Below are 24,547 nucleotides of genomic sequence, written 5' to 3' on the forward strand. Positions count from 1 at the left end.
AACAAAACAGAGAAAATCTCTAAAATAACAGTAAATTGTTTAAAACACTACAATTAAAATTCACATTAAAAAATATTAAATAATGTTGTGGTTTCACAGCGTACTTCCCCACATTTCATCAAGCTACAGATAATAACTTAAAAAAACACAGAAAAAAAAGAGAAAGTATTAATTTACACAGAGACAAAAACATAAAAAAGCCAAACTGGCCCAACTGTAAATAATGTTCACATCACAAACCTGAATTATGACAAATAGTGATATTTTTTTAGATTGACTGTAAATGTACATAACTTTTATTACTGTATTCAAATCTGTCTTTTTTTAAACAAATATTTGTCATTTCCTAAAAGTTATTTATATTAAGGATTGAAAAGGGTTGTTATTTATTAGATTTTCCCTTTTCTGTTAAATTATGGTTAATGTCTCATAAAATCACAGAAATAAAAATCTGGTCTAAAACTGGAAATAATGTCTGCATCAAAAAAAAAAAAAAAGGGTGTTTTTAGTAATTTGCGCTTTTACAGTGTGTGGCAGTAAAACTACTCTTTTACTGCATTCAAATAGGCTAAAATATATGATTGTTTTACGGATGTTTGCTTTTATTTTCAATGTAAAATCACACTTTTGTTTGTTTGTTTTTTTAAAAAACTTTTATTTAATCCAGCAAAAAAATAGAATTATTTTACAGGCATGTGATGGTGTTCTAAGAAAAATGATGTATATTAAGGATTCTGTCACCTGTCAAACGGCTCCAGCTGCAGATTTATTGAAATCTTCTGCTGATCTTGTGAGTTCCTGAGCAGACGGATCCACAGCAGACCCTCCGGTCCACCGGGGACCCTCATGTCCTCACAAACACGTGTCACCTACGACACACACGCACGCGCCCGTGCGCGCGCAGCACACCTCCTCCTGCCTCCTCGCGCTCGCTCAGAGCTGCTCAGACGTGAGGGAAGAATGGCGGCTCCTCGGACTTTCTTCATCTCTCTCTGCGGCTTGTTTCTGCTCCTGTATTTCTCCTGTGGATCTACGACCTCCGGCAGCAGGAGGGCGAACCAGGAGCGATGCGGCTTCAAGGTAAAAACACGCAAAAACTAATTTTGGTCGTCTCGTTTTTTTTTGCGACGGTTCTCACGCAACAGCTCCGTCGTCTCCCAAAAAAAAGTTCACTTTTTGGAGACGGTCCGTGTTTTCTCTGTTCTGCTGTAAATGTGAAATCAGTCTTTTTTTTCTGTCAGCGGGCTGAATGTATAAATGTAACCTGAAGGTGCAGTTTAGCTCCAACCGTGTGCACTCGGCGGTGTTTTAACGCTCAGGTTACCTTCCTTACCTGTCCGTCCGTCCGCTGCGTCTCCGCTTAGCTGCGCTTTTACGTAACGTCGCAAACTCTTCTGTAAAAAGCGCTGATTTTAAGATAACTCGCTTTAGTGTGAACCTGCAGACTCAAGATAGCTGATTTATTTCTGTTTTGGTGTCTTACTGAATTCGGCACACAGCTCAGTAAAGTGTGATCTCCTTTAGCTGTTCCACACCACTCCTCATCTCCCACATCCACGCCGCAAACACGCACCTTTATGGGGAAAGTGACTGTTGATTAGGTTTGGAAAAATAATTATTACACTTGACTCGTAAGATAAGAAAAAACGACAACAATGTCCCTAAAATCAAATTTCTCACGCTGCTTTCCAACTCTCCCTGCGTGGAGGTGCAGACTCGTCGTTCTCCGCTTTTAACCAAACTCCTTTAAAGAACATGCTAATTTTGAGTTTCGTCCTCTCGCAGCAAATCGTAGTGTCTTTAAAGCATTTTTTCTGTATGTGGCATATTTTTAAAATAAATTCGGCATATGTGATTTACTAAATAACACATGAATTAAAGGTACACTCCAACAGCCAGGGTGGGAGGTGATCCGTGCAGGCTGAACAAAGCCAGGAATCAGGGCTGTTGTGTTTTAGGTGAATTGCAGGTAGTAAAGCCGATTTCCTGCCTTTTGTGTGATCTGGGGAAAGCATTTGTTGTGGAAAACAAGAGTACTTGAAGTGAGCCATTGCTTTCACACTCCTGTCCTGCTTGTTTTTGACCACCTGTGGTCTGCAAAGACAAAAACTCTGAATTTTAAAGCAGTTGAGCCTCACAATTGAAACTTTAAATGCATTCAGGTACCAGAAGACTTGAGCATTCATCCTCAGTATTCATGTGTCTCACTCAAACAGGTTTTTAACAGATGATGAGGAAGATTAGATGCTTTTATAATCCGTCTTTCCTCTTAACGAGAGTCTTTAACATCTCTGATGAGACATAGAAATGCTGTCATGGTTTAATTGTTGGTATCAGATCTCAGTTTATTGTGTTTGTGTCGTATTTACAAGTTAGTAAAAGCACATATGAAGTTGTCTTCGCAGCTGGACGTGGTGTTGAGTAGTTTTAACCCGTTGGCAGATTGTCTTTGATGAAACTGTAGATTATTTTTCTTCCAAGTTTATTTTTTTAAAGTAATCATTTTAATCTTTTTTTTTAGTTTTTTTTTTTTTTTTTTTTGTCAGATAATCAGATATTTAGTTATGATAAGAAATGACAAAGAACAGCAGTAGGGAAGGTAAAGCCACAGCATTGTTGGCTTTGTTTTAAAAGAAATACTGAATATTTTTAATAGTTGCAATACTCTGTGGATCAGTTAATAGACTACTAATTACATTATAGAATATTCCTCATAGGTTTTTGGTCTGATTTTTACTTTTTAATGTTCACAAAGTTTGGAATATGATTTTGTCTTCTGTGTGGAGAGGAGATGGATGTGATGGAGTGAGTGCAGACGCTCCACAGGTTTTAATTTTCCCATGTTGATAGATGACTCCTACCTGCCTTTGATGCTCGGTGTGTGTGTGTGTGTCTGTGTCCGTGTGTCTGTGTGTGTGTGTGTTATCCTGGTTTCCTCTCTCTGGCTTTGAAGTGTTTTCTACAGGAAGCTTCACACTGTTTACTCTGCTGAAACATTCCTTCCTGCAACCCCACCCCCCTGAAAGAGACACACACACACACACACACACACACACACACACACACACGGGCACGCTCGTTCTCTCTCTTTGCCACCTCCCCCCCCTCTCTCCTGCTTCCTCTCCTTTCAGAAACACACACACACATCAAAGACTGCTGGGTGGGGGTGTGAAGACCTGCTATTCTACAGGTGTGAGGTTATTAGAGCTGTGTGTGTGTTTCTGTGTGTGTGTGTTTCTCTGTGTGTGTGTGTGTGTGGTAATTTTACATGCCAGCAACATGCATGTCACATGCTGTGGACTGTATTATATTGATAAGTATGTTAATGAGGTGGATGCGACCCAGTGATAGTGTAGATGTAGAAGCTTCATCAGAGCAGGACTGATGGCAGAACTGCATTACATGTTTCCTAATAAAGTGCTTTTTGAGTGCGTATAGATTATTGATTGATTGATTTAACGATTGGCCGGACAAAATTCACAGTATTTAATTCAGCAAATGAGCTGCAGTCTCCCACAGTAATTAACTGTGACGTTTTTTACCTCTTCAATTAGTTTGGTATTAAAATAATCCTCATACCTGATCTACATGATGGATCAATGTAGTCCGGCTGCTCGAATCAGCTGGAACAGATATCCTCAAATACTGTCGTAGCAACTTTATCAGCCCAGGAAACCTTGTCAGTATTTACTGCCACCTTTAAACTGTATTTATACTCGGAGCAGAGCGTCACCGATACACTTCATCACTTCACTGTTGTTGGAAGAATGCAATCAGAGTCCTGCTGCTCCTTAGCTTTAGCAGCGTTAGCAGCTACTCTGCTGACAGACACTCAGCTCCGGGCCTCGTTAGTGTTTGAAAATCCCACTTTGGCATTTCTGACATGCATTCTTCTTCTGCTTGATTGGTGACTATTTTATAATTGGTTAAATTATTTGGAGTTCACTCTCAGCAGCCTTATTTCTGAATGTCTGCTTTGTCTTCTAAATGAGCTCTAATAATAATTCATCGTACTTGTTCTTTGTACTGGAGCTGTTTTTTTCACCTTTATCTTTTTCATTCCATACATTCTTCTTCTAGTCAAAGGTCGGCCTACATTACCCACAATCCTCAGAGCTTCAGGAAAAACTAGCCTGCTTTCTCCTTTTGCTCCCACTCAGTGAGATTCTCGTAGCAGCTGATTTTGTCTCGAGCTGTTCGCCTTACTCAGAGATGAGGAGCAGCTAATTTCTTTTTAATTCCACTTGCTCTGATTTATTTAAAGTTTCAAACATGCCCATATCAGATCACTTCATTGGCTCGAACATTTTTTTATTCACATGTATTTGTTCTCACGGCAGACTTTATTGTGTAAAATGAATATAATTCATTGAATTGTCAGATTTCTCCTCAAGAAATGTTGGTGTGTTTAAAAACAGGATTCACACAATGTCTCAACCTGATGGAGGAAGTTCTCTTTTTTCCTGGCTGTGTCAGAAATCAGGTTCCTGCAGAATGCCAGAGTGATAGATGAGTTAGGTCCATGTACATTCTCTCTCTGGTTAAACACATCTGCTGAAGCCATCACATCTGTCTCAGCGGAGGAAATCATTCAGCTTCCTCCTCTTTCTGTCCCGTTCTGGATTCTTCATCCTTCTCTCTCTCTCTCTCTCTCTCTCTCTCTCACCCTGCCATCATTTTAAATCAGGTTTCCACTCTGTAACCATGTCACGTATCCCATCATCCTCCCGGGCGTCGGTGTGTTTTTGGCATCAGAGAGCCTCAGAGGGCGTCACGGCCGGGTGGGCGTCCGATGTGAAACACGTGTGTTTTCTGTTTTTTTGGCAACTGAAACAGGCAGAAGGTGCAGGATGGATGCTGGAACTCCACCTCTTACATAAAACATCTCTGGGAAATATTTCTTATTGTTTGCCTCCAAGGATTTCTTTGGAAAAAATGAGTTTTACAACTTTCCTTTCAGGAAATGTCCTAAACAGTGCCGTGCAGAAGCATTAGGCACTTAATGGAAAGTGAGGATGCTTTAGAAGTGATGCCATGAATAGATTTTATTCATCAGTTACCTTCAAAGTGCAGCAAAGAGAATAAAAAAGTAAATTAAATCAATACTTGCCTTTTAAACAGCAACAGACTTTCTACATGTTTGCTGTTCATACTTTCTGAGTAGGATGTTCTATGCACACAATTTAGTTGTAATTCAGGATGAATACAACCAAAGACAGACTCATTTCTTACCCATACATCTGTATTTTCAGCTCAAAGTCACTTTGCAGGTGTGTTTTCTTGAGAATGTCTTTTTGTATTTCCAAGGTTTTAGCAGCCAGCAGTTAGTGTTGGTGCTGTATTTGCTATCTAACATTAACTGGATGTAGGAGCAGCATGCAGCGTCTGAAAAGTCATGTTCTCATGTTGGGGTCCACAGTTTTATCCCAACTGTCAGTGAAACCTAGTCGGCTATGAGATGAATCACTGACTTTTTTGTCTTTGTGCAAACATACATGACATTAACTCTGAATGAAGATTTCTGTGGGTTGCATATTTGTGCCCTCATCTTTGTTTTTCGCTCGTGGCTGCATCCACCTCTGACCGTCTCAGGTGTTAACAGGTGGTCACATGACTCTGCACAGTGTTGTTTAGTTACCAGCAACGCTTCTGTTCTTTCAGTGGAAGTCAGGATTTGTCCTGCTCCGGTCTCTGTAACGAGAGAGTCTTTTAAAGCACAACCGCTCACAGCGGGAGGAAGTAGCTCTTCCTGGGTGAGGAGGGGGAAGTGTGATGAAGTAGAGGGGTGGGGGGTCATTGAGGGGCAGTCATGCAGGAGGAGGACGCTGCAGGTTTTGTTCCTGTGGTGGGAAATCTCTGGTTGGCTGCTCCTGAACACACGCAGAGTTTTTCTCAGAGTTTGCATTGTTGCACCTCACTTTTGTTTCCAGCTTTTTTTTTTCTTTTCTTTTTTTTTTTTCTGGATTTGCTGCAGAGTCAAGATCACACATGATTGTATGTTTGTGTTCTGCAGCTGATCAGTCAACGGTGAAAATCAAAGGTGCTCTTCATCACGGGCATAGATTTCAAGTGAGCATTGGAGGGACACATGAAGCAGGGTTCTGCCCGTCCATCTTAGGAAACTTTGAACATCCAAATACTCAATTTCCTGCATTCTGGTGAATTTTGTTTGTTTTCTGTAATGATTTATGGTCGAAATTGTATTATTTTGTCAAGGAAAATAGCTGTATTAAGGCACAATCAGTCAATGCTACAGCTTTCTTGGCTTGTTTCATGCTTTTATTTTTTTTCATTTTGTATTGAATATGAAGCAATATGCTGGATTACACAAAAGAAATTTAGCCTTCAGCAACAGTCCCCCCCACCCCAAAAAAAAACCCCCAAAACTACCTTGGGAGGGTAAATATGACTGATGGAAATCTCAGGATGTCCGTTTGTTTGATGTGTTTTAAGGCTCACATGTTGAAAAGCTCTTCACTGTGTGTCAGCGTTGGATCTAACAGTGTCTGCTGTTTCTATCAGTGTGGATCCCAGATGATTTACAGATCTGCTGCTCAGCATGCAGCAATGAACCTAATGTCATTCTCAGTCCACACTGAAGCTCAGAAAGAATGAAAACGAAGTCCTTTTAGTTTAGAAAGATAAATCTAAGCAGAGCGGCATCACCGGGGATAGATTTGGGGTTTGCAGAGTAAAGCTCTGTTGTTGTTGGATCCACTCGGATATCAAACATGTTAAAATTATTTACCACACAGAAACAAGACCTGAGTGGACTGAATAGGATTTTTACTCAGGGTTTTGTCATCAGCAGCCGGTTGGACCCCAGTGCAGCTATGTGGCCCCATATGGTAGTGTTTGGACGTGTGTGTTTGTGTGTAGAAGACAGGGAAACGTTTAGAGGAGCAGAGATTTAAGCCCTGAGGCCTTTGCATGAACAAGACCCTCATCAGCTTCACACAAACAAACGCAGTGTTCTTTGTGGCTGTTGAACTGGGTTCCCAGCGATGCTTTAAAGAAGAAAATAAGGCTTAGCTGACTTTGTTAAGCAGATGGCAGAAAGTGGTGCATTTGTATGTTTTTGTCAGAAAAGGTTTGCAGGGAGTCTGGTCAGTTGTAGAAGTTGTTGTGGGGCAGTCGAGGCTGATGCCAAGGAACAGGGTGATGCCAAAAAACAACTCGTTTGTGAAAAACTAACTGATATGAGGGAAAATAATTGAGTTTTTTTCACACAGATACTGCAGTTAAAATTGCAATATCTGTGAGAAAGAAGTGAAGCTTCTTTTTCACCATGACCAAATGAAATGCCATCAAAAGTGTGACTGTCACACAAAGAGCATGTCTGTGAGGATTATTTATGAAACCATCAACAAGACAGGTTAAACTCTGAATTCGATGTGCTGCATAACTTGTATTCTTAATTGCAGTCTTTGGGAGTTGATAATTGCATTCTCAAGTTATGATCTCAATTTTTAAATCGATGAATTATTCAGCCCTAGTTCATATAACGACTGGTCCAACCAATTGGATGGAAAACCCAATCGCCATAAAACCAGTGGGATGAGCTGATCTACAAAGTAGACATGTGACTATGTAATTCATAGGGTTTCACGCAGTCTGTCACATAAAAAATGAAAAATATTCAGTGATGTAATGGAGTCTTATTCTTCTTAGATTGCACCCATTCATCCTCCTGCAGTTTCTGGTGTTTTTTCAGGTGGTTGAAGACATTAGTTGCGTTGCTTTGTGGTGAAGACACAAGTCGCATGCACTCTTTGCATAAGCTTTCCTACCTACCATCTCAGAACATTTCCAGAGACCAGCTCCTCACCTCCTGCTTCAAACATCTGATTTTCTGCTCTCTGTTGTATGTCATTCCTCTGTCCTTTGCAGCAGTCGCATCATTCAGGACATTTTGCACTGCTGCAGATGTGCAGTCATCAGAAACTGAAGCCAGAACATCTGAAACGCTCCCTGCTATCTGGCTGTACGATCAGAAGGTGCTTGATTTGATGTGCAGTAGAGCTGCAATGATTCCTTGATTAATTGTCAACAGTTAAATCAGTTGCCAACTATTTTTATAATCGGGTTGAGTAACTTTTAAAGAAATGCAGCAGAAATTCTCAAATTCCAGCGACTTAAATCTGAATATTTTCTGGTGACTTTACTCCTATATGACAGTAACATGAATATTTTTGAGGATGTAATCTTGAGCTTTGGGAAATCCTGATCAACATTTTCTAGTATTTTATAGACCAAGTAATTAATTTGAATTTTTTTAAAAAAAGGACTGACGTTAAGGTTTGATTATTGTGCAGTCCTACCTGCCACCGCATGTACAATGATTTATTTTTATCACACATGTCCTGGTCAACCTTTTTGCTGATGCAGAGTTTGATCCAGGACTTATTGACTGAATATGTATCTGACACAGTAAAATAACAGCTATTTTTCAAAATACTGAAGATTCCTGCTTCAAAACTGTTGCATTCACTTACTGCTGGAGGATGGTGACTCCTGCAGTCAACTCACAGCAGAGTTCAGGAGAAAATAATCGTGTTTTGATTGATTTTGTTTTAGCCAACACCAGTCAATTAAATTAACCTGAAATAACCCTATTAATGATCCATTACTGATCCGTAGGAGCTTCTCTTAGTTACTTTTACTGGGAACAATATAAAAGAGCTAAGCAGAACTTTAATGAAATGAAGTCAATGATTTAGGTCAGCGTGATACAGACACAGACTTTCTACTTTTAGAACCACAACATGAACCCAAATTCTGAATGTTGCCTCTCCTCCTCACAGCCCGCCAATCACAGCCTGAACTGGGAGTGACTGTTGGATTACTGGCTTCAGACTTCACCCCAGTTTAGCCTGTTCAGCCATCCCACAAGCAATTCTGAATGTTGTTTGTCCTTCAGGAATAACGTGGTGTAAAAGTACTCTGTTACAAGTAAGAGTGCTGCTTTGAAAATGATGCTTCAGTGACAGTATGTCAGTATTAACTCACAAATACACAAAAAAGTAAAAGAGCTCAAAGCAGAGAAATTTTCCTGTAACTGGTCATTGATATGTTATATAATTCAATTATTGCCACTTGTGCATTACTGAAAAAGAAAGATCCTGCTGATGTAGTTCATTGAGATGGAGCTCATTTTGAACTATATTTGTATCCGAACTGGTTTCATGTGCGGATTATTTCTTCAGTTAATTGACTGTCGATTGTTTGGTTTTTAAAATAGTGTAAAAATGCAGTCACAAGTGCTCCAAATCAACCAGCATCACATGTTATACATTCTTGTATGTTTTATGTGGGAAAAGTGTACTTGGTGTAGTAACTAAAGGTGTTAGATAATTGTAGAGGTCAAAGCTTGGTGGCATGAAAAGTGACAACATAAGTAAATGTACGTAGCTACATTCCACGACTGGATTAAAGTGGCACCCTAACCATTAACATGCTAGTCTTTGTATAAAGGTACCAGTTTATTTAGGAGACACATACTACAAACCATGTTTTATCCCTCAAAACTGGATGGAAACTAAACATCTGGACCAGAGTTGACTGAGTTTGACACCACAAATCCTCGCTAGAGCATTTAAAGTGATGTTGCTGAGCTTATACCTGAGTTTCAGTCCTGACACCAAAACAATACTTTACACTAAACACAAGCAGAGCTGCATGAGTTTTATCTAAATAAAATGCACTCAGAAATGAATGATTCGAATGGGACTGTCTCATCAAAGAAGTCATGAGTTTTAGTGCTTGATAGACACGTTTCAGTTCAGTGCACAGCTCTAATCCTACTTCCCCAAACAGAACTTTTCCAGCTGTTTGTACCTCAGCTCTGTGTTGATTAAAGGTCAGCTGGGAGTTCGTCCCCACATCTGGAACTGGTCTGATCGCCCCAAACAAAATGGGGGAGAGGAGAAGTCTGCTACGTGAACCTTGAAAGCTGTAATTGAAGGAGTTCCTGTTTAATCAGATCCCTCCTTCTCTTCTTTCCTTCCCTTTTTCCTTCCCTGCAGGCTTCTGCCATCATCTCGCTGTCTCCTCCCATCCTTCCTTCTCATGTTCTTTCCTCCCTCCTGTGCTGTGATTAATTGCTGCTTCAGCTAAGTGAGCCTGCAATTAGCTGTCTGATTAGCACAGAAGTTGATTGTGTGTCTGTGTGTGTGTGTGTGGTTTGGGGATTCCCGGGGGAAATTCTGCTCTCTGAGTTTGCTTTTCCTTTTTTGCATGTTTTCTCAGAGTCTATACAGACATATTGTAGCTCACCTCCTCTGTGTTTTAAAAGGTGAATGCTGCACGTCAAACAGCTGCTCCTCAGTTCATTTTCTGTGTAATAATGAACTTTTCTTTTGCCCTCTTTTCTTTCTTTTATTCTCAGTTGTTTACTGATGTGACTCAGTCTGTTCAGGCCTCAGGGTGTGTGTGTGTGTGTGTGTGTTTTGTGTGTGTTTGTGCATATGGGGGGGCAACATAATGATTATAACTAGTGAGAAACACCTGGCAACAGAGGAAGAAGAAAAGTCTCTTTCTGTGCGTCTGCTGTAAAGTATGAAGATCTGGCTCATGGCGGTGGGCGGTTTAAGCTCGGTTTACGGAGGGTAGGAAAAGCTTTGGATGTAAAGCTTTGAACACTGTCGGCGAACATTCAGCTGACTTCTGGGACAGCTCGATTAAAAAGGCAGTTGTAAATGGTCATGAAGCTGCTGCTCCAGGGAGTCAGTAAACAGCTCTCCAGACGTACTTTTTCATTTAGGTGCCCCCAAGTTTTTATTTATTTATTTAATGTAAATGATTGTAAATAAGAATAAAGGTGCAAATATTTTTTTTTAGTTTTTCCTTTTCCTAAGGATGACAGTAAAAGGTAGCTTTTCTCTTGGTTACATTATAGGCAGTGATGTATTTTGTTTTCATTTCTGACTCGTCACTAATTCCCTTTGCTGCTGCCGGTCATGTACCTGTCACGTCACAGGAGGAATTTCTTGAAGAAATTGTGATTTTGCTTTCCTTTTAGAACATCAGTGCTTTGACAGCAACATCACTGTTCATAGCCGTGCTTTGGCTGCACTCTTTGCAATACATGCCATGCATAGTGTTTGCCATCTTATAGTATCTTAGTGTTTCCCACAGACTGAGAATTTAGTTGTGATGGTGGGTGGCCTCGCATGCAGGTAAATCCTACAATTTACCGGTGTTCCCTTAACGCCTCACATGCATGGTAGACATTAGCTGTGCACATAGACGCCTGTTGTCTCCACTCAAGTATTCCAGTACAGCAACTCGCAAAGTGTGTGATCAAAATCTAATGTCAGAATTACCGTCGATGTAGGTAGATGTTCACCTGACAGATCTTGGGTCACATGTTTGACCAAAATGGTTGGTTGGAGCAAATGTGGAGTTTTGCTTATGTATCAGGAGGTTACAGCACAGCGTGACCCCGTCATGTTGTTGGATTTTTAACAAGGTGTTACAGAGATACCAGGAAGAACGGATTTGTCAACATGGGTCGCTTGTTAGTGATACCGGTGGAAATCTGAATAGCTTATTACTGCAAAAAAAAATGAAACCTGGCTTTTGTCACAGTACAGTGTTAAGCAAAGGTTTAAATTCAGAAATGGGTCCTCTTTGTATAGCACGTTTTTTCTGTGTAAATAAAATCACCTCTTGGCTAACTCGGGCTGCAAGGTGGAGCAGTGGTTAGCATTGTTGCCTCGCCGCAAGAAGGTTGCCGGTTCGCATCCCGGTGAGGACACCCTGCGTGGAGTTTGCATGTTCTCCCCGTGCAGCGTGGGTTCTCTCTGGGTTCTCCGGCTTCCTCCCACAAGGTCCAAAAACATGTTGAGGTTAATTGGTGATTCTAAATTGTCCGTAGGTGTGAATGTGAGTGTGCTTGGTTGTCTGTCTCTAAGTGTAGCCCTGTGATAGACTGGTGACCTGTCCAGGGTGTCCCCTGCCTTCACCCTGAGTCAGCTGGGATAGACTCCAGCCCCCCCATGACCCTAGTGAGGATTAAGCGGTGTATAGATAATGGATGGATGGATAACATTGCAGTGCATTTACAATACTTGCTGTGATTACGAAACATATTTTTAAAGTATTGTGGTCGAAAAAGTTGGTGGAAGCGGTAAAGTTATTCTTCATCCTTTGCTTTGCTGAAATGTGTCTGTGCTCACTTGAAGAGGTTTTGGACTAATGCACTTAATAGGAGATGGAGGCACCTTATTGGAATAAGTTTTGCTGTAGCGAACATTTTCTCTGTGTTTGTCTCCTGACAACCAATACCAGCTGGCTTGAAAGAACAATCTCACCTTGCACGATTCAAAACAGTTCTTGAAGATCTCTTTCCATTTTAGATGACAATTTTTTGTTTGTTTCCTCTTTTTTTTATAGCTTTTGGGCAGTTGGCCAACAGCTGGTTTTGTTTCCAGCTTCTTCTGCTCTGTTTATCACAGCCATGCTGCCCATACCTCCACCTTCTAGACACTAGGGCTGGTCCGAATAGCAAATTTCTGATCAGCTAATGTTAAAACCCTATTGAATATACCCACAATGTAAGAATAAATGCAAAATGGATAAAATCATGGAGGTTAGGTGTCCTGTCCACCCCATCGAACATCCAGTGCACGCTCATATTGGATTCCAACCAAGTCCCCATAACATTGTGTTCCAATGCAACTCAACCGCGTTATCAAATATATTTTGAGGGAAATGTACTTTTTTTTTTTTGCCAGATTACGTTTGTGGTGCACCATAAATACTTTTCTAATCAACATATCTTTGCCATTTGTTTTCTTACTTCACCGTTGTTGCTTTTCAGCCAATCAATTAAATATTAGACGGGGCAGAACTTTTCACATTGGTAACCCTGAAAATGGACAAAAAGCTTCCAACATGTACAAATATGCACCCAAACCATGATTTTTTTCCCCTAACCCTAACCAGGTAATTTTGGTGCCTAACCTTATCTGAGCTTCTAACATGTAGAAGTGTCTAACAAAGCAAGATATTTTCTCAAACCACATTTTCTGTCCTTAAATCTAACCAGAAATTGTGGAAACTGAAAGTTAGCAATGATGGAAAACGAAACAAGGACACAAACTCTGATGTTCTTGGTGAAAGCCAGGTTGCTGGTTTATGCCGCCCAGCACTGCCTCCCATCGTGGACCTTCAGACTGGCTGCCTTTCCTACCACGCCACGGGTCACAAATTGCATTTATTTCAAAACAAAGCTACATTCCCATTAAAATGTAACTGTAGTTGAGTTGTGTACAAACATAATTTTGTGCATTCAGTCACTGTTAACAAGGAACAAAAGTGATGTGGTTCGGAGGAGCAAAACCAGCGTTTTGGGGGAAGGGTCGTTTCTCAAAGCAAGGAATCAGGAAGTCTGCCTTTTTTTTGTGCTGTCAGTGAAAAACTTCCCTTGATTTTAATTAGCCTCCCAATTCATGCAGCCAGCAGGACATCTGAGCACACAGCAGCATTTAAGCTCTAAGGCCAAAGGTCAGCAGTGGAGGCAAACCGAAGGCAAAATGTTTAATTAACAACAACGTGATCACGTCAAACTGTGCACGCATTTTTCTATTTTCTAAGGTAGTTTTTGTCATCGCTACTTCAAAGGGATGTTTGAAGGTTCGAAGTTGGTTTTAGGGTCTAATTTATTATTTGTTTTAAGGGCTGGAGAATGTAGTATTAGTAGGCCGATGAGGGACTTCACAAGTATGTAATTAGAAACGTATGTGTGCGTGTTTGTATGGATGGGATGTTGAGGTACAGTGGCTGCTAATAAGCAACGCACAACTTGTACAACACACACACACACACGCACACACAGCTGGGTGTCTGTCTGATTGGTTTCAGGTGTTGCATGTGTGGTTGTTGTGTGACCACAGCCTGACACCTCTGTAACAAGCATGTGTGCTCGTGTGTGTATGTGTGTGTGCAGGGCAACATGAAAACAAGGTCAAAGCTGTAAAACAGTCAAAGCCGAAACACGGCTTATGAAAATCTGTGTGTCGCGACACAGAAAGGGATTCTGGGTAACTGTAGCTCACTCCAGTTGACACCTCAGCTTATCTCGCCACTCATCACGTGTTACTTTACCTGCAGTCCTTTGTGTTAAATGGAATGGGTGGAGCCTGGAGGGACGTCTAAGTTCTCTCACTTAAATGTGGAACCAAATGGCTGATTAGTTTTTGTGGCCAGCTTTTAGTCTACAAATATCAAATCCAGCTGATTTTTTTCCTGCTTCTTAAGCAAAATTTGAGCCATGAAAGTGAACTAGATGCTCATTTTGTGTACCGCATGTATGTCGTGATGTTTGTACTGTGCTCCTCATTCGTCGCCTTGTTCTTGTTAAGTGGTTGTGCACTCTTTATATTTTTATTTTTTTATATTCGCTGTTCAGCCAAACACAGTCAACACAGCAGCTGTTCTTCTTGCTGTCAGGAGGATGACTGCTTATTTCCAGTGTGGTGTGTGTCCACATTTTGTAGTATGTATAGTGTGTGTAAGTTCCTTGCTCTAATTTTGAGCCTGTAATCTTCTTAACCATGATTTATTTCCTTGTGCATTTGAAGTATTGAAGTAGAGAAAGCTATTTGAAACAGCTAAAAAAAAAAAACATACCCAATTTTGTAAAATGCTTTTTGTTTTTTTTTTTACATTTTTGAAAACATGCACATATTAATTGAGAAACTGAAACATTTTTGCCGAACATTTAAGCTTCAGTATTGATCAGTTGACTCCGTCATCTCTGGGAAGCGCAAAACATCTGCAATACCAGCTGACACGAAAGAATAACTACCAGTCTGCCGATTGAAAACCATTCCTGTACACTTCTCAACATTTTTCTCTCGCAGATCACCAGCATTTAGTTTTTTTTCTTCTTCGAGATTTTTTAGTCTCAGCTTCTTCTACTCCATTTATTACAGACATGCCTCACGTAGCTTATACTGCCACCTGTTGGTGACACAGTGCATTCTAATTTATTTGCTCCAAACAAACCTAATTTTCTTCTTTCTTTGGGGCATTTTGAATGTTTGCTTCAAATTCACTTGATAATGATGGAAATGCGGCGACTGAAACCTTGAACTGGCCTGAAGGGATCTGGTGTCTTGACGAAGTGAGCAAACTACAGGTCGTTGTGTTTAAGCCGGTTAGTTAGAGGAGTGTGCAGAATGTTAGCAGACTTGAAGCCCTTTCAGTTGTTTGTTTGGCGTGGAATGAAATCCTTGTTAACCAAAATACAGTACACCAACTAACCTAACATTCTGCTTAACATTGACAATAGAAAAGGTTATCTTTACTTTTTACCTTTACAAAAACAAGCCTAAAAAAACTATTTAAAAAAGACAAAACATTAGAAAAGATGTTATAAAATACGATTCAAATGCCGGTCTATACAGGTCGGTGTTAACTAAGGCGCTGACTCAGCTGTTCTAACAGTCAGGGGGAACCTTTTCTGCCCAGTGCTGCTATTCAAACAGTAGCATCAATAACAGTTGGTATTTTACACTTCATAGCAGGTCTTTGCTTTTAGCTCCACGCCGAAGTCGAGGGCACCAGTGTGTCAGCAGTTTGCAACAAAAATCTGCAACTCAAAACAAGTTCATTTTTCAGTTTTGCTTGTTGAAGGTTGATGCTAAAGCGTGGAGCTACAGAAGAAACAAGTTTCCTTCTGAAGACATAAGATTTTATCTGTAGCTCAAGATTCTTCTGGAGCTCAGCGTTGTTGTGCTCAACTACAATAAACAAAACTGAAATAAATGTGTGACTGGGGTAAAAATGGACGATGCTGACTTTGATGTTTGATTGATGGCCCATACATGAGCATTTATGTAGACACTTTCAGATCCTCAATGGGATCAACCGTCTTCAAATTTATTTTGTCATAATTGTCTTAACTTTGTTATGTCATGGACAGAAATGATGTCGTAAAACAGACCCAGCTCGTTCAAACGTCAAACATTTGCCTAATCTTTGTGAGTCTGTGGTGGAAATACAGAAAAGAAAGTGAAAGTGCTAAACTAATCTGTGGATAGGGATGTTAGCCTACATATGATTTAGCTGATTTTAATTCTTCTCCTTTCTCTTTCACAGGCGCAGTCTGGTGCAGATGGAGGCCGCAGGTTGGCCGTCGCCTTCAGAGCTGATAGTGAGTTTTTCTGTAACCCTTTAAATTCGTAAAACCTGTGACATTTTCGCTCATTGTGGCCTCGTTTCTCATTGTAGCATAAGGTCCTGCAGCTCTATGGATTCAGTACATCCATGGCTAGAAGTAAAGAGAACTCTAAAGTGCTTTTTGAGCAATATGACACAGTTATATTGTCAAAAAGCACACAAAAAAGAAACAAAAAAACTACAGTTAAGCTTAATTATTTTTTAAAAATGGCAAAAACCTGTTGCACCTGTTGTACGTGAGTATGTACAACTTTTTCCAAGTGTCCAGAGGTGTTACAAATACTGGAAAAAATGGAGAATCTACATGCTATCAATATGACTTTCATGTTTGATTTGTTTCCATACTCGTCTCTTATCTGCTCTGTGTAAACACGGCCTGCAGTTCAGCTGAAAAGTTAAACAAAAATAGAAAATAGAAATTGTCACGTCTTGTGGTTATAGCTGATTCAGAGGTGGCTTCATGATTGTGCAGAGTTGTGCACAATTGTTAGTTCTTTAAGGGAAAGTGGTTTATTTTTGGCTTTTTTTTAACGAGACATGTAGTGAATTGGATCAAATATCTTGATTTTCAGCTCAAATTTGGAAGTTTTCCACTGGAATGGCACTTCACAGATTAGTAGCTAAACGAATGTTAAAGTTAGAAATCCAACAATTCTTTCTGGTTTTACAGTTTCAGGCTCTGAAAATAGTATCATTTTGGCCTTTCTTTCTTTCTTTCTTTCTTTCTTTCTTTCTTTCTTGAAAAGATATCATGCCTTTTAAACTAACAGTGGGTTTTAATTTCCAGAAGGATTAAGGATTTCTGCGTAGAATACTTTGATACCAATTACAAACCAATGAGCAAACAACACATTTTACGTTGCAGCTTCTTCATGATCACTTATTGCTGATCTGCATCTGTTGTGTGCTATGAAAGATACTCAAGACTCTTGATAGCCAACAGACAGATTTGATTTACAGATTTACAGCTGTGCACCGGACTGTAGTTTGAATTTCCAGGCATTTATAGGTTGCATTAAGACCTTTTTGTCAAAGTTTTAACATGAAAACCTAAAACAGAGATTAACAATCATGCAAGGAATGAGGCGTCCCACATTTATGTCACAGTTGGACACTTTCTGTTCCTGTCAAACCCTATTTAAAAGCTAAAGTGCATCAATAAATCGACTAGATCTTAAAAAACACAAATTTAAAATGTTTTAAAAATCAGTTTTGTTACCAAGCTTTAAAGTCTTCAGGTCAACTAAACCCTCACATCTGCACCCGAAGCATCACCCTCCTCCTCCTCCTCCTCCTCCTCCTCCTCCTCCTCTTTTGTTCTTTTCTCTGTAAAAGTCAAGTTCCTGAGCCGTGGCCGATCCCTGCCTCCTGCCTTTGTCCGTGACCATGGGCGAGGAAGCACTTTCAGATTCCTCTTTGTGTGTCTGTGTGTGTGTGTGTGTAGAGATTGTGTGTGGGTGAGTGTAGTTTGCAGGCAATTTCTACACTGAACTGCAATCTAACTATTTTCTTCCAAAAAACAAAAGAAAAAAGTATAAAACAGTATATTCATAACCGTGTTTTTAGCCAATCGTAGCCTCTGATGTGTGTCATGCAGATCTCTCAGTGTGAATGTAACTTAGTCGATATAACAGTAATCAAAATCTTGGCATGTCATGAGTGAGAAAAGAATATATGCTGATTTTTTTCAGCTGGTTGAAGATGCTGTAAGTTACATAAATCCAAACAAGAGTCACAAAAGAATCCCAGTTGTATTACATTAACTTTTCTATCATTAATTCCAGTAATCATGTCATCTATTTATCAAAAAAAACGTCCATATGGTCAAATTGATGTCATCAGTAGATGATTTTCGGGGGAGAATAAGGGGGAGATGTCACTACCCCTGTTGTTATCCTGCCATTACCTGTTAACCTGTGTGTGTTGGTTGGTGGTGAGGACACAGAGAGTTACCACAACTGGACACTCTCCTCTATCAAAAAGCACCAAATCATCTCCTCAATGTTAACGAATGCCTTGTTTTAAAAATTTTTACTATTAGAAAATTGTCTGAGAGGTGACAAAGATTTAATCTGTTATCAGAACATTTGCAGATTGTTTCTTTGCAAATTCCAAAATTCAACATTTTTTTATACTCTTTCGTAATTTTTAAATTAGCTGAATGAGTAATGAGATGTTCTCTAAACGAAGTTGCATCTAAAGTCTGAATTCCTTCAGATTTCCACCCCTCAGGCCAGTTGTTTCCCCCCACTGCCAGTGTTCATACTGAGCTAAGTTAATCATCTCCTAGCTGTAGCTTCAATGTTTAGGTCTGGTTCTGGTTTAGCTAAACTGATGAAAATACAGATATGTGTAAGTCATCATAATTCTGGCACTGGCTGAATGCTATTTGGGTTGCAGGAATAACCCTGGCTTCATATTACTGTGCACAGATTGATCCAACTCATAGCAAGAAACGCTCAATATTGTCAGCAATATTCAGCGCTAGTCTTGTACTGAGCTGCCGCCACGTCTCCTTTTCTCTTCAGTAACGATTCACCTCCATTTAATCTCAACACACACACTATGTCAGTGATAATACGGAGGTCAGGGGTCAGGACGCAGTGTGACTTTTGAAATGATGTTGCATCCTCTGCTTAAGAACAGAAATGAAAACTGTTGAAACTCGCACACTTTAAGCCAAAGTAAAGCACCGAGGTGATTTAGCATGACAATCAGAGCCTGCTCTTTGTGTGTGTGAACTGAGGTGTGTGTGCGGGTGACACACCTCAGTGGTTCCTCTGCTCCAGCTGGATGGAGGATGGAGGAGGATGAAGGAGAGTCGGAAGCTTCCTCTTTCTGTTTGCAGTGATGTCATGGGGATTACAAACCAGGGTGACCTTTGACCTCCAGCGGGTCTGAACGAAAGGTGCTGAGATCAGCAAAACTCTGAGGGCTTGTGACATTTATTATTTTTGTTATTGTCAACGAATCAAACAAAGTGTGTTTATTCTCACACTGTAATTTATTGGGAGTCAAAACAACAGGCACCAATCTGCTGCTGGAAGTGTGGATTAGTCCACCACTTGGAAAAACACTGTTTACGGAAGCAGGTATTATGTAGAGGACATTTTATACACAAACGCAATCCGACGTGATTCCCGTAGCTCATTGAAACGTTTAACCCTCTGAAAACAAAAACCAGCACGCAGGTTGTTCTTTGAAATGAGAGAAATGAAACCATTTACTTGGCCAAACTATAAAAGCAGAATGAATCGTTGCATGTTGAACTTTCCAGTGGTCTTTAAACTAATGGTGTATAGTAACTAGGTTCTGTAAAAAAACAAAAGTCACGATTTATAGTTTCCTGACAGAATAGTTTATCATGTCATAAGTAAATGGATCAAGGACTGTCAGAAGGTTGAAAATCCAACAATTGTTTCTATTTTTACAGTTTCAGGCTTTGAAAATGGTGTCATTTTGGTACTTTTTTCTTCTTCTAAAGATAGCATGCCTCCATCAGTTAAAATCACCAAATCTGAGCTCAAAATCATTATATTTAATCAAAATCACTTTGTTTTACATATTTCATAAAAGAATGTGCCTAAAATAAACAATTTTCTCTTACCAGATCCTGTGGGGGAAAAAACACACCAAACAAAAAAACCTCAGTGGTGACCAACAGTGACACGACAAAAATTCAGGGAATTTTGGCTGCAGTGCAGCCTGTGTTTACACAGAGCAGACAGGAGATAAGCATGAAAAAAGCATTGTTTTTGCAGTATTGGTAAGACCTTGGAAAAATGTTGTACATGTTGATTCCAGGCCTTTGCATTTTTTGTAAAATAAGTCATCAAAAAAACTCACGACAGACGGGCAGAGAAATGGTTTTGGTCTCTACATACTGACAGATAGTCCAGGTGCATGAAGAATGTGCAGCATTAAATCAAGGTGCTTTTCATCCAGTTTGCATCCAGATTTTGGGTTGTGTTGTGTTCCAAACTGCAGCAATAGTCCTTCATAGACGTGTGATATGTAGCATTGCTGGTTTCATCAGTCTGTCAAAGCCTTCTGTCATCCAGACACGGGTCACTGTCCTGCTAGTGTTCTTTATTCAGACAGATCCAATGTTGGACTAGTAGTGTGGAAATACGTTACAAAAAAACTTCCCTAAATAAAAGCACTGTTGCTTGTACATGCCTGTCTGTTAATGGGATGGCATGCACTTCCGACCTGTGCCATGTTGAAAGTGGTCCTAAATGTTACCCAGCTCGACCCAGTAAGATTGCTGCTTTGACTTTCACAGAAAAGAAAGCAGGGGGCTCATTCGGATACGAAACCGCCACTTTCAATTACCGTCAAATGAACTGAAAGGCGTAGATGTCTTAACCCGTTCAACACTATAGCCCGGTATAGCGGACTCCAGAATATGGCAACTTTCTGTTACATTGATTTTGACTGTCTATCAGTGGGAATCAACGTATGTGAACAAGCGATTCAGTCATGAAATAAATTATGCAAATAGTAGTAATAATAATGATAATAATAATAGTTGCATTATAGGCATATGTCCCTGGTATTTATGAAGTTTGTATTTACCTTTTCTTTTTCACACCTGTGTTTCACCTGTATGTGTATGACAGGAGTAAACTTTGATAATATTTAACCATCAGCTTGTCTACTTTTGATTGATACCAGATATGTAATGATGTAAAATCTACTTAAGAATTTATGAGTGATTAATCAAAACCATATCTGATCCTAAATTTCAAGCCAGAGTTATTTAGTGTTGAAAGGGTTAAAGGGGGGTAATGAATGGTTTAGAATTTGCTGTGAATTGTACCTCATTCTCTTTATAGCAGGGTATCGTAGCGACACACACACAGAGTTCTCTAAAGTAAACAAATGTATGATAGACACAACATAAAGCTACGATAGTTATCCAGGAATTATAACCAGACTCCACAAGGATGAAAACACTGATTAAAGAACATGAAGAAGAGGAGCAGGCCGCTGTACCTCCTCTTCCTCCCCTGCTTCATCTTTCATGTGACGGCGACAACCTCCTTCTCCTCCGATACTTCTTGAACTGGATGGAGAGGAGGAGGAGGGAGACGAGTAAGAAGGTGAACTTTGGCCCTCTGTTTTTTTCTGCACTGCTTTGTCTTACCAAAGAACTCTAAAGACAAAGATTAGGAAAGGAGGAAGAGGAGTAACAAGCTGCAACCTTCCTCTCATTCTTCCAGAGGATGAAGGAGGAGGAGGAGGAAGAGGAGCGACCAGTCGTGACCTTCTCCTTCAGCTCTGAACATGACCCCGCTTTGAGTAGGATGATGAGAGGAGAGGAAGGGGAGCGTCTCCTCTTCCTCACCTTCATCAATAGGTGGTTGGCAAGAGGAAAGGGGAGCAGTGAGTCGTGTCTGAGCTCACGCCCCGTTTTCTTTCTCCATCCTAAGTCCATCTTTTCTCCTCCGATCCCTTTTGGTTCATGGCTGGCTGCTCTTCCTCCTCCTCCTCCTCCTCCTCCTCCTCCTCCTCTGCTGCTTAGGCTTTGTCTTTCTTAAGATAAAACAAGAGACGCAGCTGTGGAATTCGCTGCTAACATAATTCTTGCTGACTTTAACCTGTTTATCAGTGTGTGAGCTAAGCATGACTTTAGCAGTCTTCGTATTAACATGTACAACAATGAGAGCCATATACTGCTAAATCTGTAATTAACATCAATTTTGCTGTTGAAGTTGATTTTGACTTGTTGTGTAGTTGTTCATCAATTATCAGTCTTACAGTTTCTGGATCAAGCTGTTTATTTTTGGGCACATTTTTTAATGAGACATGTAGAATAAAGTGATTTTAATGAGATATCATGAGTTCACATATGCTTTGTTCAAGGACTGTCAGAAAGTTCAATACACGATGATTCTCTGGCTGAGATAAATGCTCTAATTTTGGTATTTGTTCAAAAAGATTAAATGTGTTTCAACACCCCTGGCAAGTTTAGGAATTTGGAGGGTTAAACTTTAGTAGTTAGTGCTATGGAGGTTGTTAGAAAAGGGGTGAAATGAGCACCAAAGACGTCTGTGGTAGACAGGGGGCCGTTCACAGAGAAGCCTCTCGTCCTTCCCCTGCAGCGCACACAGCTCTTGACAGGTGTGTGCCCAAAAATGAGCTTGAAATGGAGGAATAAGGCATTTAAATGTCAGATTTACCCAACGTGAAAGGAGTGATGTTATCTACTTGGACAGTTTTATATGAGCAGAGCATTTTAAATGTCAGTATTTCGTCAATTTAATTGTGGGAAACCCTGACTGGTGCTGCTCCTCATTATGTCACATAAAATACTTCAAACTGACACATGTGGATGCTACCAAATAGTTCTGAATTTCTCCAGCAAAGATGCCCATGCTCTCTGCAAAGCTCTTAGACTACATGTTAGTTAGACTTCTGAAGTCAACAGTCTCAGGCCTTAGACAGCTCTTTGTCTTAGTGTTTGCATTGATGGTCCGTCCTGTCGAATGTCCATCACTGTGTTGAAATGTACATGCTGAAATACAAGTAAATCAACATCGCTATGTTTCTAGAGCACTTATGATTGCAGATATGTGTTGAGATAGAATTATTTTGTCAAAGTATTTTTTGTACGTGCTGTTCTTAAGCTCTCTCTCTATCTCTTTGTCTCTCGTCCTGCAGACTGCTCATTAAACTACCCATTGGGGAAACATGTGATTCATGAAGTCACCAACATTTCCTTCAGCCATCTGGCCTGTGAGGACCAGGCTGCCGTGGTCGTCCACTGGTCTGCAAGTCCACTAGGTACTGTCCGTCTGTTCACCTGTCTGTCTACCTGTCTGGCTGTCTGTCAGCTTACGTGCTTCCCTGGAGAGACAGATTTTAGAGAGAGAGAAGAGGAAAAAGTTGAGGGAGGAAGAGCTGGAAAGTGCTCAAATCCGTAAGATTACCCGGCTCTGTGCACCCCTTTGATCAGGCCCAGAGAGAGAGAGAGAAAGAGGATCACATCTCACACAACAATACCACGATTTGACCGTGAAGGAATGTGTGTGTGCGCTCAGTGTAAGGTGAACCTCTCGCTCTCGCTGTGACAGAACAGCCTGTTGTTTCTCACAGAGAGGCAGAACTCTTCCAGAAATTTTCCATGTCACACTCACAAGTCAACAGCAGCTAGTTGGGCAAAGAGTGTGCGATCTACACAGTTGCTTTTGTAGGAGTGCGCTTTTCTTTTTCGTGGTCAGATGCAGGATTATTTCTGTTAATAAGAATATTAATATTAAGAATGGGGAAAAACAGATTAGAAGTAGTCAGAGGGTTGTGCTTGTACTTCTGTTTTGTTTTGCAGTAGTTTACATCAAGAAATTTATTTATTTTTCTTTCTAGTCTTTGAGTTAAAGTAAGTGAAGTTGGCGATATTGCGTCACTTTATGACTGTGCAACGGTGCCACCTGCAGAATTGGATATCGCTGTTTGCTTTGCAACTTAGAGTTTAAAAGTTCTGCTCAAATATTACTTCCTCACGGATCAGTTATGGTTTTAGTGGTTTAATATTTCACAAAAAAAAACCCTACCTTGTTTCAATGTACTCTTTGTTTTTGGAAATATAACAAAGTTAAAATCTCTTGAATCACAACAAAGAAAGAAAAAAATATTTATTTCACAAAATTAGAAAAAATTATAAATAATATGTGCACCAGTTTTAGAAGTGCCCACAGATGTTACCACTTCTGGGGACAAATGATGGCTCTGTGGACTGTAGAAATGTTACTGCTTTCATTTTAAATTTGCCTCCATACTTGTCTCATATCTGCTCTGTGTAAACACAGCCTGCAGTTCAGCTCAATTCAGCTGAACATTCCTCATGGACGCCCACAGTAAAATGGTCAACTTTAAAGCAGAAATAAACATGTTTACAGTTTGATACCAAAACGATTTTGGTCTCTGTCGCTAATTTTTTTGTTTACAGCAATTGCATGGGGGTGCATTTTGATGTAATGTTTAAAGTTGTGCATGGTTAAGGGCGTGGATTACATCAAGGAGGGTCGGTCGATCTTTATGTACAGTGCATAGTTCTGATTTGCATTATGAAGCTGCTTGTAAAAAATCCTAAGTGTAAACTCAAAAAATACTACAGTTTATTTTTTAAATATTGTTAAAACATTCAAATGGCAAATGAAGTAAAGCAAAATACAGTGAAGTGTAATGAAAACAGCCAACTGAAAGAAACAAACAATAGTAAATTTCCATTAAAGCTTCAGCTTCATCGGTGAGATTAAAAACAGAAGAAAACATCAGATCTGTTTGGAGCGATGAGGAAACTACAACCTTCCTCAAAGTAGCACGTATCTCATATTTTCTTATTTTCTTCAAGTTT

At 40.0% G+C, this 24,547-nt stretch overlaps 1 protein-coding gene across 1 annotated transcript in view; it reads left to right on the forward strand.

Annotated features, from left to right (window-relative positions):
• Positions 1-939: 939 nt before the first annotated feature.
• The window catches only part of il17rd (interleukin 17 receptor D), a 39,368-nt gene continuing 15,760 nt past the window's right edge, over positions 940-24,547 (forward strand). The window contains exons 1-3 of the mRNA XM_008302733.1: positions 940-1,080; positions 16,108-16,162; positions 22,855-22,977. Of these exons, the coding sequence (XP_008300955.1) occupies positions 961-1,080; positions 16,108-16,162; positions 22,855-22,977 (298 nt within the window). The 5' untranslated portion in view covers positions 940-960. The remainder of the gene's footprint in view (positions 1,081-16,107; positions 16,163-22,854; positions 22,978-24,547) is intronic.

Source organism: Stegastes partitus, unplaced genomic scaffold (genome assembly GCF_000690725.1).
Source record: "Stegastes partitus isolate 25-593 unplaced genomic scaffold, Stegastes_partitus-1.0.2 Scaffold1865, whole genome shotgun sequence".
Classification (NCBI taxonomy): domain Eukaryota; kingdom Metazoa; phylum Chordata; class Actinopteri; family Pomacentridae; genus Stegastes; species Stegastes partitus.